Source organism: Cherax quadricarinatus, chromosome 10 (genome assembly GCF_038502225.1).
Source record: "Cherax quadricarinatus isolate ZL_2023a chromosome 10, ASM3850222v1, whole genome shotgun sequence".
Lineage (NCBI taxonomy): Eukaryota > Metazoa > Arthropoda > Malacostraca > Decapoda > Parastacidae > Cherax > Cherax quadricarinatus.
The window spans coordinates 27,209,821-27,228,179 of NC_091301.1; the positions used below are offsets into that span (position 1 = coordinate 27,209,821).

Genomic DNA, 18,359 nt, shown 5'->3' on the forward strand with positions numbered 1-18,359 from the left:
GTCAATGAAGATCCCCAGTGGGACTTCTTTTTTTCTCTATTGCAGTGTATATATGTTCTAGCATGTGTATAATAGCATCATTAGTATTTTTATTAGGCCTGAATCTAAATTGGCAGGGGTTGAGTATGTTTTGGGAGATGTGGTAGGAGTAGATTCGTTTATGAATTAATTTTTCGAAGATTTTTGAGAGAGGGTGTAAATTGGATATTGGCCTATAGTTATTCAACTCTGTTTGGTCTCCTCCTTTATGGATCGGGGTGACCCTTGCTATTTTGAGAACTGTAGGGAAGGTGGAGGATTCAATGGATTTGTTAAAGAGTGTTGCAATGATTGGTGATAGTACTTGTGACACTTTTTTGTATATAAAGGGTGGTAAGGTATTTAAATCTCCTGCCTTGTTTTTTAGTGCGTTGATAATACATGTATTGTAGACCATAGGCACATAAATGACCTTAAGAGTAGGAGTCCTGCATTTCGTTGTTTGCAGAAAGAGGGAAACATGATTAATCAGAGAGGGAAGGAGGCATTCAACTACTTTTTACTTAAATATTTATGCTGTTTGCACACCATGCAACATGTCTGTATAGATTCAATCAAGCTATTGGGAATGCACTCCTTGAAATGTGGTAGTGACTGGTCCCAAACCTGCACACTGACATCACTCTGTATGAAAGCAAGAGATTTCGTAGATGGTGCAAAGTATGGTACCTCCAATAAAAAGCAGTAGCACAATAAGTACACCAAGAGCAATCTCAATAATTTGCTAAATAAATATAGGTCCCTAGCAATTCAGATAATTTCTGATATTCCCACTGAAAAATGCATAAGGACACCTAAACACGAGGTTCTACCTGTTGTTGCTCTATAACAGGAGCAACTGAAAAATGCCTGGTTTTCATTACAATGTTGTGCAAGCCAAAAATCACCATATTTTAAAGCCTGTTTTCTCCCTTTAAGGGAAAAAAAAGTCTATCCAGAAAACAGATATTTTGTAGTTTAGAATCTGCTCTTTCTAATGAAGTTTTTTTTTTTTTTTTTTTTTAAGAAAACTGATTGTGTTGCTTTTTGCTATTGGTCTTCAAAAATGGCCCAAAATTCACTGTGAGGTCTGTGAAGGTATTTTTAGATACCATTAGCACAGTAACTAAAAATGTTTGGAGTCTGATATTTTAGGATTGTGACAATGTCCACTTGGCTTGCTGGCTTCAATAATGTCATACTAAAATAATGTTTTCCTTTAGGAGATATAGGCAGCTGAATTCAAGATTTTTTTGCCTACTTTGGCTTCACACTATGAAAAAGGAAGAATCATGTAAGTTTTAGGACTGCAATTTTTAAAATCAGCTCCAGAAGTTGTACAGGCATGTCTACTTAAACAACTTTTACTCTTCAAGATCTGCCACAGCAATAACCCAACAATTGCCAAACAACTGTACTACTCCAGCAGATTCAATGAAACAAGAGGAGATATAAAAAAAGACCTGGAAAACACTCACAGATTTTGGGCACCCACAAACTGAAAAAAAATAGGGATATTGTCCTAGCTAAACCAAACTTAACACCACTACAGCCTATTGACACAGTAAACAATATAAATGACTTCTTCTCAACCACAGGATCAAATCTCGCCAGTAAAATCCCAGGTACCAACGCCCAAGCAAGTGATTACTTAGATGGGAATTTCCCAACCTCCTACTATCTTGTACCTACTGAGCCCACTAAAGTTACCATGATAATCAAGTCACTTAAAAATAAATCAGGGAATCTTTCTCAAGTCCCACCAGTACAGTGGTCCCTCGTTTTTCGTAGTTCTCGGCAATCATAAATTTCGCCAATCATAGGGGTATTTTCTTATAAACATGGACTCACTTTTCATAGGTTGACTCGCGAATAGTAGTTCGTCCGGGACGCGTACGCACGGTGTGAGCCGGGGCGGCCTCCCTACCCAGCCAGTCTGGCATTGTTTACCAGTGAGTGAAGGTCCCCTCAAGTGCTCCTACGAAATATTTCATAATATTCCACTCATTTTAGTGCTTGCAAGTACTAAATAAGCTACCATGGCTCCAAAGAAAGCTCCTAGTGCCAAGCCTGTGGTAAAGAAAGTGAGAAATATGTACAGTGACAAAGTCTTGGGCCATTTTAGGGAAGTGTTAAAGAGATGCCAGAAACAGAGTTCTCTCCACAGTTACTTTGTGAGACAGGACTAGAGTGACTCTCAAGGTGGTCCTAGTGGCATTAAGAAACAGAGAAGTGAAGCAACCCCAGAGAAGCAATTGGTACCTGAGGTGTTGCTGGAAGGGGATTCCCCTTCCAAACTGTAAACAATCCAATCTCTCTCTTCCTCCAGTCTCCCATACACTAAGAAGAATCTCCAATAAAGGTAAGTGTTATGCTGTTAATGTTTCATTCATCATTTCCCATTGTATTGCTTATGTACTACATGTATATTTCATGTAAAAAAAAATTTCTGTTTTAATACTTCTGGGTGTCAGGAATGGATTAATTGTATTTACATTATTTCTTATGGGGAAAATTGATTCGCAAATCGTAAATTTTGTTTATAGTAGCTCCTCCAGGAACGGATTAATTACGAAAAACGAGGGACCACTGTATTATACAAGTGAGCAGCCCATGTCTTTTCGCTTGCTATTTCATTACTTTTTAACAAATCACTAGAAACTAGCACTTTCCCAACACTACTCAAAACAGCAAGGGTTACACCAATACACAAAGGCAGTGACCCCACAAACGTAACAACTATAGACCAATATCAAACTTACCGCTGTTATACAAAATCTTCAGGAAACTTGTACACAAGAGATTACACTCATTTATAACAACACAAAGCATACTCAACCCCTGCCAGTTTGGCTTCAGAGAAAACAAAAGCACTAATGATGGAATTATAAAAATGATAGACCTGCTTTACACAGCACTGGAAAATAAGGAATATCCATTAGGACTTTTTATTGACCTAAGGAAAGCTTTCAACACAGTAAATCTGAGCATCTTACTCTACAAACTTGACCATTATGGTATAAGAGGCCATACACTTGCATATTTCAAATCCTACCTTACTAATAGGTATCAGTATGTCACCATTAAAGACAACCTCCTCAATACGACTTGATACTGGAGTGCCACAGGGAAGTGTTCATGGTCCCCTGCTCTTCCCCTTATACATCAATGATCTTCCCAATGTATCACAGCACCTGAAACCAATTCTCTTTGCTGATGACACGACTTATGCCATCTCCCACCCAAATCTTGCCACGCTCAACACCATTGTTAACAAGAAACTACTAAAAATATCTACCATGGATGACAGCCAATAAACTTACACTCAACACTGATAAAACTTTCTATATTATGTTTGCTAACAGAGCAGGTGATGCACAATTAAGCATTAACCCTTTCAGGGTCCAGAGGCCAAATTTCAAAGTGTGCACCAGGGTCCAAGAATTTTAAAAAAATAATTTTGTTATTTTTTCTTATGAAATGGTAGAGAATCTTTTTCTGAAGGTAATAAAAAAAAAAAAGTACGAAATTTGATGGAAAACTGAAGAAATTATGCTCTGACGAATTTTGATGTGTCAGTGATATTTACACAACGGCGATTTTGCCGACTTTGACTCCAATTTTAGGCCAATTACATTATTCCAATCGACCAAATTCTTAGCTATTTCACTAGTATTACTTCTATTCTATCGACTGAGCACAAGAAATCGTCAAGTCAACTGTTTCAACTACAAAATAAAGTGATCAGAAATTGGTAATTTGGCCAATTTAATGCAAAGTTCAAAATATTCCAATTTCAAAATAGGGTCCAGAATAAACAATGCAGGCATTCCTGGCACTAAACTAACATTTCCTCTGTTCATCAGTTACATTTTCAGGCTTTACAAATGAATTCCATTTTGATTTTTTATTCACATAACGTATTTTTATTCAAACCAAAAAAAGTAGAAGATTTACTGTTATGCAATATTGTAATAACTGTATAAATAATATCACCACATTTGTGAACGTATATTAGACCCACCAGCTGGTGTGTATTAGACGTGTGAGGTCATTTGTTTACTCTTGAACGTGGGCAAAAATTTTACATTTCCGCTACTTTGAGCTTAGTTTCAAGCCATTTTCAGTACTAAAACCAATCAAAATCATCTCTATTTCTGTAATATATCTTCCATTCTATCAAATGAGACCAAGAAATCGCAAATACAACTATAAAAAACATACAAAAAAACACTGCAAAGTCGCTGTTTTAATCGAAAATTACAGTCTCAGTTTTATCTCTCTCATTATGCACTGTGTGCTGCAGGACTTGTTTTACGTGGTGCACACATACCATGTAGATGTACAGTGGAAGGCGAAGCAATATTTACCATAAGAAATAATGGAAATACAATTAATCCATTCCAGAAACCCAAAAATATTCACAAAAAAATACATTTTATAGATAGTATTACATTACAGTTTTACATACACACAACAAATATAGTGTACAATTATTAATAAATTTAAATAAACATATAAAATAACATTTTTACTTACCTTTACTGAAGATTGGTGATGGCATCTGGAAGATAGGGAGGAGGAGAGAGGGAGTTGGGGGGTTAGTGTTTTGAAGGGGAATCCCCCTCCATAAGGACTTTAGGTATCAAAGCCCTCTCTGGGGTTACTTCCCTTCTCTGTCTTTTAATCAACTAGGACCAGCTTGAGAGTCACTGGACCCCTGTCTCACAAAATAACTGTCAACATACATCCTGGCAAGCTCAACAAGTCTCACACCACTCTCTTACTTCTGTATTATTTCCCTCTTCAAATCTATGGTGTTTCTCACTTTCTTTACCACAGGGGTACCTCTAGCAAGTTTCTTTGGACCCATGGTAGCTTATTTCACAGTCCCACAAGCACTAAACACAATGAATTAATTGTAAAATGTTTGAATGAGACCACAGGTTAGGGTTCACTCAAGCATCAACATAGCCAGACTAGACTGGCTCAAGGCGCCTGTGCAGGGACGCGGACAGAGCGGGCTGGCGGACAGGTCTGGTACCCAGCGGTTCAAAAATATGGGCGAGTTTGATAACAGACAAAGTTGGTTCAAAAAAAGCAGTTGATTTTCAAAGAGTTCGATAAGCGATACGTTCGAAATTTGAGGTTCCCCTGTATTCTCTCATATCTAGGCCCAAATTTAATGCTCACAGTTTATCAGAGTGAGCTGAGCTCATGGCGTACATCTATGGTTTGGACCCTCAACGTAAAGCCGTAGATCTACGGCACGGACCCTGAAAGGGTTAAGATTGACAACACTCTTATTGCTAAACATAACAAGGGCAAATTCCCGGGCCAACACCTCGACAGCAACCTGAAATTCAGCACCCATATTCATCACGTAACAAAGAAAAAGTACCCAAAACTGTTGGGATCCTCTCTAAGATACGTTACTACGTACCACACTCAGCCCTACTCACACTATACTATTCACTCATCTATACCTACCTCATATATGTCATTTGTGCCTGGGGATCAGCAGCAATTACCCACCTAAAGCCAATAATAACCCAACAAAAAGCCACAGTAAGAATTATCATGCAATCCAATGTTAGGCAACACCCCCCCCCCCACTCTTCAAAGACCTAAACTTACTTACTGTTCAGAACATCCACACTTACTACTCTGCAATCTACATCTACAGAACCATAAATTCCAATATTAACCCTGAACTAAAACACTTTTTTGATAGTTGTGACAGGACCCACAGACATAATGCAAGACACAAACATCTCTGGCATTCCCCATGTCTGGCTAAATCTATACAAAAATTCAATGTACATAAAAGGGCCTAAAATCTGGAACTCCCTGCCTGAAAACTTTAGAACTGCAGACACAACCACCATTTTCAAAAGCACCATTAAAAAAGATATTATCTCCCTTACACACCCAACCGGTAGCTAACCACATGAAAACCACTTTATCTTGCACATATCCAAAGCAAAATACACTTACTGATATCTGTGACTTCACCTAATCTATACATGACTGTAAACATAAAATTCTGAATACAACTATTGCTTCATAATTCTTAAGCTAGTCATAAGTTTGCCTAAGACACTCCAACATAAAAACTGTATCATGCCAAATCGAGACCATTTCCATTAATAGATAAACTAATTGCTAAGTTCTTAAATATTCTGAACTACCTCAATTTTGTAAATCTATTTAATCACTACAATTACTTAACCTTAATACCAGTATGATCCATATCCTGTGTCAATATAAAGTAAGAACTAAGCATACCTAGGCATACTAGTGGTCTACTTTGTAATAAGTATTGTATAATATGTAATAATATCTTATAATATGTAAACCCTACATTGTAATATTAACAGAGAAATAAAGAATTTTAATTTAATTGTTGATAAGTGTCCTGTGGGTTGGTGAAATTTTCACCTGCCTCCACTCTGAGGGCCATAGCATTACTACTACTGCATATCATGAACTAGAACTTTCTCAAAGTTAGTATGACACACATGCCAACCTTCATGTAAAATTTTATCTAAACTCGAGATGAAGCTCTTGCAGCTCTTCAGTGGTTAGCTCTTCCCTGTGGTCCTCCACCAACTCTTCCACATCCTCGCCACTCACCTCCAACCCCAAGGACTTCCCCAGTGCCACAATAGAGTCTACAGGGTCAGCCTCAAACCCTTCAAAATCCCTCTCCTGGACACAATCTGGCCACAGTTTTCTCCAAGCAGAGTTCAAAGTCCTGGAAGTCACTCCCTCCCAAGCCTTACCTATAAAGCTTATGCAGTGGACGACAGTGAAGTGATTCTTCCAGAATTCCCATAGGGTCAACTGTACATACTGGCAAGTTCCATCACCTTCATACCACTCTCAAACTTTTCTATCACTTCACGCTTAAATTCCATGGTGTTTCTCACTTTCTTTACCACAGGAAGTTTACTAGGAACTTTCTTTGGAGCCATCTTTACTTATTCCACAGTTGCACTGCAAGAAAAACCACTAAAAACAATGGTAAACAAGCAAAATGTTTGGATGTATGAGCAGAAGCTTCCTCAGCCACTGAGAGACAAAGTCAAACTGAAGCGCAAGCTGCCCCAGCCGGCAGATGGACGCTTCCAAAACGGCCAATAACCGAGCGAATGGCCGATAACCAGGCGCCGAAAAACCATTTTCCTCAGAGGAGGCTGCTGAAGAAGGGACCCCAGAAGTGGAGGGACTTTTTGAAACACGAGAATAAGAAATACGGGGTAGTCTCCCTTGGAGGTGGAGATGAGAAACTGCCATAGCATAAGGGAGACCTGCCTCTTTGAGGCAACGGATTTCACGCTCATTTAAGTAGACCTGGCAACGGCGAGAGTACGAAGGGTGAGCCTCATGACAATCAAGACAAGAGGGAGGTCAAGTGCAAGACGTATTAGAATGGTCGTCGGCACCACAGACTGGGCATTCGGCTATAGATCTGCAATATTTTGCTGAGTGACCAAATTGCCAGCAATTTCTACACTGTTGTGGTGTAGGGATCACCTTTCGAACTTGTAACCGATGTCCTGCTACATAAACAGAGGACGGGAGTTCACAGCTGTCGAAAGTTAATTGAGCCACATTGCAAGGGTATCGTCTCCGCCCACGGGCAGGAAGGACATAAGTATCTACCTTGAGGATTGGGAGATCTTGGAGTTCCAGCTGATCAAGAATGTCATTGCCACATGCCTGAAAATTCTGTTGGACTATGGTATGGGGCAGAATGACAGTACCACTACAAGAATTGAGGGAATGATGTTTTTCGATAGTGACAGGAATAGTATCGATATGTGAAAGAAGAGAAAGATCATGAGCTTGGGTAGCATTCTGAACAGTGATGATGCGCATGCCGCTCTTCAGAGCATGGAAGGAAACATCTCTACCAACACGACAGAGGAGCGCCTTGCCAATACTACGGTCGGAAAGATAGGCAATAGAGGAAGTCAGTCATAAAGTAAAGAATTTAGCCCATTGTGCATTCCAAAACTGAGCATGGAAAGGGAGTGCTTGATGTGTTGATCTTTTGTGAGAAGAATGTGGTGGTGGTGAAGCATCATCATCAGGCAATTGTCGTTAGCATTTAGGAGTGGGACCGGAGTTGGTCCGACGTGAAATGAGCTGGCAATTCGAAAATTGCCGCACCATAGAGGGAGAGGCCGGAAGGAATGTCAAAAGAGAGCGGAGGTCAGACAAATCGAAGGAGTCAGTCGAAACCTGGTACCTGAAGCGGGTGAGGAAACAGCACCAGCAAGAGGTACAGGGGCAGCAGGAGTGTCCGAAGAGTGGTCAAAAAACGAGGCAGGGTCAGAATGGGGTGCGGTATCAAGAAGGGGCCAGGGGGTAGTAAGTTCATGGACTGGGTTCTCCATGGTTAGGTTACTTCTTTTCTTTTTGTTTTTAAGAAAAAAAAAAAGAAAAAAAAAAAGAAAAAAAGGGGGGAGCGGGGAGGAATAGTTCCAGGAGGAATGAAAGGGCCGGAAATCTCCCTCCGCACCCAAGAGGACCTCAGCACCGTAAGTAGCGCAGATGCAGCATGGAACCCGTGCCGTACCTACCCTTCATGCCAGTAAACCAGCAATCCGGGATATCAACCTCGCATCTGCCGAGCTACCTCGGTGGACAAAAGAGAGGGCAGCCGGATATCCGCTACAAAGCATACCTCCTTCGGCCACCACCCCCAGAATCCGAAAGGTGGCTTCCAGAGATACACCCATCGCCCAAAAGATACCCAAAGGCACCCTCCGGGATACCGGAGAGGGATCGGGACATCCCCAGGCAATCCAGATTCCACGGCAAACTACGCCACTGCCAAGAACCTCAACGGAATGGGATGGACTCTGGTACCCTTTCCCCTACCTAGGAACTAGCATGCCTGTAAGAAAAATCCCAAATGCCAAAAAGAGGAAGGGCAAAAGGGAGGGGTGGGGAGGGGGAGGAGGAGGAGGAAAGGAAAAAGGGGAGGATGGGATAGGGAAGGGGGGATTGGGGGGTAATTAGGTTCGGTCTGAGGAAGGAGACCAACAGGTCTAATTCCTCAGACCAAGAGCCTCTTCACCACGCCAAGGAGCCCCCACTTGAAGAGGATTAAAACAGTATCAAAGATGGTTGACACAAACAACTATTTTAGTGTGCTCCTCACTTAGTGATGAATTCGTTTAACGATGTGGTCTTAGGAACGGAACTCCATTGTTAAGTGAAGAGAGACTGTATACAGTGAGGATGTTGTTATTACCATTATTAAATTCATAATAAAGTGTTAAATTCATAGGGGTTATAGAGTACCACATTAAGGCTGTTAACCCTTTCAGGGTCCGTCCCGTAGATCTACGGCTTTATGTTCAGGGTCCAAACCGTAGATCTACGTCATGAGCTCAGCTCACTCTGATAAACTGTGAGTGGTAAATTTGGGCCTAGATATGAGAGAATACATCTATGTGGTATGTGTGCACCACATAAAACAAATCCTGCAGCACACTGTGTATAATGAGAGAAAAAAAAAACTGAGACCATGATTTTCGATTAAAACAGCGACTTTGCAGTGTTTTTTCGTATGTTTTTTATAGTTGTATTTGTGATTTCTTGGTCTCATTTGATAGAATGGAAGACATATTGCAGAAATAGAGATGATTTTGATTGGTTTTAGCACTGGAAATGGCTTGAAACTGAGCTCAAAGTGGTAGAAATGTTGAATTTTTGCCGATGTTCAAGAGTAAACAAACGACCTCACACGTCTAATACACACCAGCTGGTGGGTCTAATATACATTCACAAATGTGGTGATGATATTTATACAATTATTACAATTCTGCATAACAGTAAATCTTCTGTTTTTTGGTGTGAATAAAAATTCATTGTGAATAAAAAATCAAAATGGAATTTATCTGTAAAGCCTCAAAACATAACTAATGAACAGAGGAAATGTTAGTTTAGTGCCAGGAATACTTACATTGTTTATTCTGGACCCTATTTTGAAATTGGAATATTTTGAACTTTGTGTTAAATTGGCCAAATTACCAATTTCCGGTCACTTTATTTTGTAGTTGAAACGGTTGACTTGGCGATTTCTTGTGCTCAATCGATAGAATAGAAGTAATACTAGTGAAATAGCTGAGAATTTGGTCGACTGGAATAATGTAATTGGCCTAAAATGGGAGTGAAAGTCGGCAAAATCGCCGATTCGTAAATATCGCTGACACATCAAAATTCACGAGAGCATAATTTCGTCAATTTTCCATCAAATCTCGTACTTTTTGTTTTATTACATTCACAAAAAGATTCTCTACCATTTCATAAGAAAAAAGAAAAAATTTTTTTTTTTTAAATTCTTGGACACTGGGGCACCACTTCAGATTTTGGCCTTGGACCCTGAAAGGGTTAAGATGCAGTTTCACAACAGACAAAATGCTAATCTTCAGTGTGCTATGCAGAAAAAACTGAGATGAAATTGTAAAGATTTCCAGACACAAATATGGAAGAAATATGCAGTGGTACCTCGAATTTCGAACAGCTCCCATCTCGAACAATTATGTAAGCGTATTTTTGTAAGTGCTTTTGTAAGTATATTTTTGGGGTCTGAAACAGACTAATCTAATTTACATTATTCCTTATGGGAACAAATTCATTCAGTAACAGCACTCGAACAGCCTTCTGGAACAAATTATGGCCAGAATTCGAGGTACCACTGTACTTCAATAGCACAGTGGCTTGAGCTTGCATTCTCAAGATGGTCCTGTTGCTCAATTGCCTATGCAATGCATGAGAAGAGCAAACAGATTCTCTCTCACAATACTGGCTGTTTTTATTCAGATTATTAACCAAAGAGTTAGTAACCTAGGATAACCAAGGCAAGTCAAGCAATGTGGCTTAAGCAATTTCCAATGGGGCTCTTTGGTCTTCTCTAGGATGGAAACTACAACACTTGTCTAACACCTAGGTACTGTACCTATTAAAATGTAATACAGTGGACCCCCGGTTAACGATATTTTTTCATTCCAGAAGTATGTTCAGGTGCAAGTACTGACCGAATTTGTTCCCATAAGGAATATTGTGAAGTAGATTAGTCCATTTCAGACCCCCAAACATACACGTACAAACGCACTTACATAAATACACTTACATAATTAGTCGCATTCGGAGGTGATCATTAAGCGGGGGTCCACTGTATTTGGGGATTTTAATTTCAGTCAAGTTGACTGTAGTACTGTTACAGGAAATGTACAGATTTACAATTTCATACTGGTAGTACAAGACTGCATTTAAAAAAAATATGTGACTGAACCACCTAAAAAGAGCAATCAGGCTGACCCATTTCTGGGAAACAAGGAAGTCCAGATAAACCTGAGGTCAGGACAATAACTAATCAGGATCCCCTAACTAGTGCTGAACAAGTTACCTTTTCTCGGGATTACATATCATGGAGACATAATACACAGTAATTCTGTGGATTGTCATTATGATATTTTTCAAAGCATGGTAAAATTTACCCCAACAGCATACATTATATTCCTCAAAGGAAAATCAGACAGATTCTAGCCAAACATATCACTTGGCTCCAGTGGATGTTTTCATGTGTTTTTAAGAAATGCAAAGAACAACTTAGTAAGCCATTAAATAACCACTTCATTGTATATATACAGGTATCATCCCAGTGATGAAGGTGACCTATGTGATAATATAATTCTGCCCAAAATGCTTTACTTAACCCTTTGAGGGTTGACAGGCCCTCTCCGAGATTCGTTCTCAGGGTCGGCCAAATTTAAAAAAAAAAAAAAATTCTTATGAAAAGAGAGAGAATTTTTTCCTGATCATAAGTATGAAATTTGATGGAAAAACTTACGGAATTATGCTCTCACGAAGTTAGCAGTCTCGGCGATGTTTACGCATCGGCGATTTTGCCCACTTTGAGCCCCATTTTCGGCCAATTCCACTGTACTAGTCGACAAAAAAACATGAATATTTCGCTAGAACTCCATTTTTTCTATCGAATGAGTGCAAGAAACCACCCATTTACCAATTTCAACTATCCAGTACAGTGGTCAGAATTTAGCAATTTTGCCAATTTCACACAAATTTCAAAAGATGCCAATTTCCGAACAGGGTCCAGAATAAACAAGAAAGACATTCCTGGCACTAAAATGACATTTCCTCTGTTCATTAGTCACGTCTCAAGGCCCCTCTTACATTCTTTTGCTTTCCACTTTGAATTTTTATTCTCACAAAAAATAGAAGATTTACTGTTATGCGGACTACTGCATTAGTGTAAAAAATGGTATAAATAATATTGGCGCACTTGTGAAAGAATATTAGACTCACCAGTTGACGTGCATTGGACGCTTGGCATGATTTGTTTACTTTTGAACTTTGGTAAAAATCGAACATTTCTGCTACTTTGAGCTCAATTTCAAGGTACTTTTCATTGTAAAACCAGTCAAAATCATCTCAATTTCTGTAATATGTCTTCCATTCTATAAAATGAGACCAAGAAAACTAGAATACAACAATAAATGCCATACGAAAATACAGTGCAAAGTCGCTGTTTTATTCCAAAAAAACGGTCAGTTTTTTTTTCTCATTATGCACTGTACTGCAGGATTTTTTTTATACTGTGCACACTGACCACATAAACCCATTCTTTCATATGTAGGCCTACCAGCTTTCTCCCACTAGATTTGAGGGCGCTAGAATTTAGGCGTACTAGTACGTCAAAAACCCTGGGTCGTAAGCCGTACTAGTACGGCCGAAACCCTCAAAGGGTTAACAAGGGACTTTCTATAAAGTAGTTTACACATGCCAATGACCATAACTGTATACTATATAGTAAGAACTTTATAAAGTTGTTTGCTTTTTAGTACAGTACTGTCCTACATCAAAACAGTGGACATTTTTTAGATTTTGTTAAAGATATGCTATAATACACACTACACAAAAAAACTGACATTAGTACAATACAATAATCTACCTCGCTGACAATTTACTTGCTTGGGGATCAACAACAAACTACTTAAAATCAATCATCAAAACACATAAGACTGTCATAAGCAACATCTCAGACTAGATCTAAATTCTCCATACATATACACAACAAAAAATAAATACTGAACTGTAATTTAAAAACTAAAATCTACTGAACATATAGACTATTCATATATGCTACACTAAATCTACAAGATTTACTAAAAACTCTTCCTTAAGAATTTTAAGATTTATTACCATATATTAATGGGGAATAATAATAATAGAACATATCTTTATTTCTACATGTACAAGTACAAGGTACATAGGCCTAGCTGACATCAATGTCATACAACTATATAGAAAGCCCCCTTGTTATGCAGAGCATTCTAGGCAAATTAGGTCAATTTTATCCCAGAATGCAACCCACACCAATTAACTAACACCCAAGTACCCATTTACTGATGGGTGAAAGGGACAACAGGTGTAAGGAAACACGCCCAATGTTTCCACCCCTGCCAAAAATCGAACCACTGACTCAGCGTGTGAAGAGAGAGCTTTGCCTACCAGGCCAATCCTGTAAGGGGGTTACATAGCACTTGGAAAATAAGAGGTAATTAGGTTTGATCCAAGTAAGGGAAGGGGGTCAGCTCTAAATTTTAAATTTAATTTTGGAGTTGTAAAAGAACATTGGCATAATACAAAACAAAATTGTTAGGCAGTGCCTCTATGATATCCCACATGAATGAATGAGCCAAAAGTAAACACCCCATATAAATAAATGGTTAAAAATACGGAGCGGTCTATCAGCAGGATCTAAAAACTTTAAAAAATAATCAAATGAAAATACTGTCAATTGACACTGCCTGATCATGACAGTCGTGGGAAAGAAGTGAATAGTTACACAGTCAAGGTTAATGTTTTAGTAGCTGACCTATATTCAGCTGACCAGTGTACAGTGAGAGAATCATAGCAGAAAATGCCAAATATATCTATAAACTCAAGGAAAGTCAGGTTGTAGGTGGCATTTACTTCCCTCAGTGTTTTTAAAAATGGCTGAGTCAGCAGACCAGGTCAGGCAGTCAACAACACGACACAATCCCCGATAGATGGAATTGAGGGGGATTTGGAAGGATAAAACCATTGATTAAACCTTTCTGGTCTGCCATAATGGAAAGGAGTTAGAAGTTAATAGGTGAAACCGGTCTGTGAAGTGAGGTGGGAAGGGGAGTGTGTAATAAGGGGTTAACTGAAAGGGGTGTGTGAAGTTAAGGGAAAAGTGAGCAGTGAAGAGGGTTTTGAAGAAGAAAATTTACTAGTAATTCAGTGGTGATTGCTAAAGCAGATACTAGGGTGTACTAGGTGACTGGAAAAGAAAAATAAATATTATTGTATATGAGTAAAAGAGCGAAGAGTGAAAATGACAGGCATTAGGGGGGTACAGGCTGCCATAATTATATTTATCTTTCTCCTGCAATTCCATGAAGATAGAAATCAGTCATGGGGGCTGGAAAAGGCGAATGGAGTAATAGCGCCCTGGACAGTAAAAGCCCAACAGTTGCCATCCTACCAGAAAAGTAAATGTCACTATTGCCGCAAGAATGGCAACACCGCATACCCAAACAAAAACAGTGGCACACAGCTCTTATTGTAGCGCTCTTAAGTGGCGATATCCAAATTAATCCAGGACCTCAAACTCTTGTGCAGAGGCAAAACAGACAGATAAATGACAGTGTTAATGACGGTCTAGTAGCTAGGAATGATAACCTTAACTCCATATGTAATGTATACATAGGTCAATGTGAGACAATACAGCCATTATTATCTCAAACACTACCAAACAGGTGCATACACTGTACTAAAGTATGCCTGAAAAACAGAAAAGGCACCTTATGTAAAATGTGTAAGGGGTGGGTGCATGATGGATGTATGTACAATTACAGTAACGGTGCCAGAATTCACTTTGTGTGTAACAAATGCACTTCGGCACAGTTACCCTTTAGCAATGATGACATTGATTTACCTAATTTTAATACATATGACCCATTGCCATATATTGATGATTATAATTGTTTTATGAAAACAGGCCTTCACTTTATTCATGTCAACCCAAGATCACTTCTTCCTAAATTGGCAGAGATTAGGATTCTAGCTAACAAAATTAGGGCAGCAGTTATATCCATCTCTGAATCCTGGTTGGATAATACGGTGACTGACGACGAGGTCAAAATAGGTTACAATATAAAACGCTTAGATAGGAACAGAAAAGGTGGTGGAGTATGTGCCTACATTAGAAATGACTTAGCTTACAACCCTAGACCTGATTTAAATAACAATAAACTGGAGATTCTATGGTTTGAAGTGCTGCTTCCCAAGACCAAACCCATCTTAGTAGGAACTAGTTACTGCCCTCCTACCCAGGACCAGTTCTTAGAAGACTTTTCCAGAGTCTTGTCCGGACTTGAAAACAATTGTGAGACAATAATACTGGGAGACTTTAATATCTGTTTTCAGCAGCAAAATAACGGGCTATGCAAAAGGTATAAGCAAATTCTAGGTTTAAATAGTTACACTTAACTAATTAATACACCAACCCAGATCACACAGTTCTCAGCCACCCTAATTGACCACATACTTTGTAACCGTTCTGAGAACATTAGTCAGTCAGGCGTCATTACCACAGGCATTAGTGATCATTTCATCATTTACTGCACTAGGAAAATCATTAGGGATAGGATAGGCCTACACAGGACAATAAAAATGAGGTCAACTAGAAACTACAGTAAAGAAACACTGGTAAATAGGCTACACAATTGTAACTGGACAGAGATAACAAGTTGCATGGACGTAAATGATGCCTGGGAAAAATTCAAAACAACGTTCACTACCATCCTTGATAATATTGCACCAGTTAAAAAGGTTAGGATTAAACGAAGAACCGAACCTAGGATGACTACTGAGATATTAGATAATATGAAATTCAGAGACCAGCTGCTAAAAAGATTTAAAGCAAACAGACAGGATATTGCAGCACTAAATGAATTCCAAAGGGTGAGGAACAGAGTGCAGAGACTTATAAAAGGAGCAAAGGCAAAGCACTATTGCTCAAAAATTGAAGAGTATAAGCATAACCCCAGAAAGCTCTGGCAACAACTAAAACAGTTGGGGTATAGCCATAAGCCAGTAGATAGGTCTAACATAGTACATACTCACTATCGATAACGAGGTATGCCACGAAACAAATAAGGTGGCAAATTGCTTTAATTCCTACAACACATCTGTTGCATCAACACTAGTAAGTAAACTACCAGCTGCATCAAATACCTTTAACACAGACTCTGATAAGTTTCAAACATAATATACCAATAAAGGGGTAACCCCAAACAGTTGTCAACTAGTAGGTGTATCTCATGACTTTATTCAAAAAGAACTAAGCAGGTTAAACCCAACTAAGAGCACTGGCCCGGATAACATCCCGTCTAAGTTCCTAAAAGATGGTGCTTCTGAACTGTCAATCCCTATTGCTCACATAATACATAAATCTATCAATCATCACTAATACCGTACCGGATGGGTTCAAGGAGGCCAGAGTTACTCCTATCTTCAAGAAAAATAGTAGGTCTGATGTAAGCAACTATAGGCCTGTTAGTATACTCAGTATAATATCCAAAGTTCTAGAGAGGGCAGTGTACTCTCAAGTAGTTAAGTACCTTAATGACAACAACATTCTTCATAACTATCAATCGGGCTGTAGAAGATCTTACTCAACCGACACCTCCCTAATTAATCTGATGGATTACCTGAGAACTGAAATGTCAAAGGGGAACCTCATAGGTATGGTAACCTTAGACCTGCAAAAGGCCTTCAATCCTGTCAACCACAATATATTATGTAAGAAACTTCAAGCTATCAGTATAGGTTCTGTAGACTGGTTTAAGTCCTACCTTAGCAACAGGAGACAAATTGTCAAAATCAAACAAAACGGAATCAGAACCCCTGCCGATAGCATGTGGAGTTCCCCAAGGTAGTATTCTGGGTCCTTTATTATTCTTATGTTATGTCAATGACATGCCTATCAGTGTCACGTGCGAACTCCTACTGTATGCATATGACAGTGCTCTGTTGGTGTCAGGTAAAGACCCACAAAATATAGCTAATGTTTTGTTTTAACACTGGAAGTGGAGTCCTGCAGCATATGGTTAGTAGACAACAAACTATCATTACACCTCAGGAAAACTGAAGCCATTCTCTTTGGCACGAAACATAAACTGAGAATGGTAAATAATTTTAATGTCCAATGTAATGGGGAGCCCATCAGTTTGGTTTCATCAGTAAAATATCTGGGAATCCCCTTTGACCCATGCATGTCAGGAGAATTGATAGGGAACAGTGTAGTAAAGAAAGCGAATGCCAGACTGAAGTTCCTGTATAGACAACACAGTGTCTACCTACTGAGGCTCGCAGGACTCTATGTCTAGCTCTTATACAATGCCATATAGATTACGCTTGCTCTTCATGGTACTCTGCCTTGACAAAAAAACTGAAAGATAGACTGCAAATCACCCAGAACAAAATTGTAAGATTCATCCTGGGGCTGGGACCAAGAGAGCATGTAGGCCAGAATGAATTACAGCAGTTGGAGATGCTGAATGTTGAAGACAGAGTAAAACAACTGAAGCTAAATCATGTTTATAAAATTGCTCACAAACAATGTCTCAGAATATCTTACTGTCAATTCTGTCAAGGTTGGGAGCCAAAGCAATCATAGTACTAGGGGGAGAGAGCACAACTTTGTAGTACCCACAGTCATTGGCCAGGCTTCGAACACCTTTTATTGTACAGCAATAAAGGAATGGAACAGACTGTCCGCACATGTCAAAGCCAGTCATAGCATGAACCAGTTCAAGAAGAGTGCCAAAAGGTGTCTGATGAATGTAGCTACAGAAAGGGAGGGGAATGATTTTCTATTTTTTAGCTAACATACGTGTAAATTTTACCTTATTCCTAGCAATGACCCTCGTATTGTAGATAGTCCTAATGACCCTTGTGTAGTAGATAGTCTTTTTAGTATAATTACAAGATGTTATCTTCATTATAGAATAATAAGAAAATATTATAGCCTTTATATTATAATAATAAGGTAAAAGGACCCCAATGGAAATAAGTCACTCTGTCTGACTTTTTTGGGTTATCCTAGGTTCTCTACACATATGCTGCTATGTATGATAATTCTATGTAACTGTATTTGTGTATACCTGAATAAACTTACTTACTTACTTACTTGCAAAGCTCGCTGTCATCAGTGATGACAGCGAGCTTTTCAGACGGTAGGATCAATGATATTAAAATATAAC

At 39.0% G+C, this 18,359-nt stretch overlaps 1 protein-coding gene across 4 annotated transcripts in view; it reads right to left on the reverse strand.

The window, feature by feature from the left end:
- The window catches only part of MFS16 (major facilitator superfamily transporter 16), a 168,800-nt gene that overhangs the window by 147,946 nt on the left and 2,495 nt on the right, over positions 1-18,359 (reverse strand). Inside the window, exon 1 of one of the 4 annotated variants that reach the window (XM_070083732.1) lies at positions 1,870-2,088. The exons of 2 other annotated variants lie outside the window; for them this stretch is intronic. In XM_070083732.1, the coding sequence (XP_069939833.1) occupies positions 1,870-1,961 (92 nt within the window). In that variant the 5' untranslated portion in view covers positions 1,962-2,088. Of the gene's footprint in view, positions 1-1,869; positions 2,089-18,359 lie in introns of those variants that run through there. One more of the 4 variants, XM_070083735.1, reaches the window with a different exon arrangement.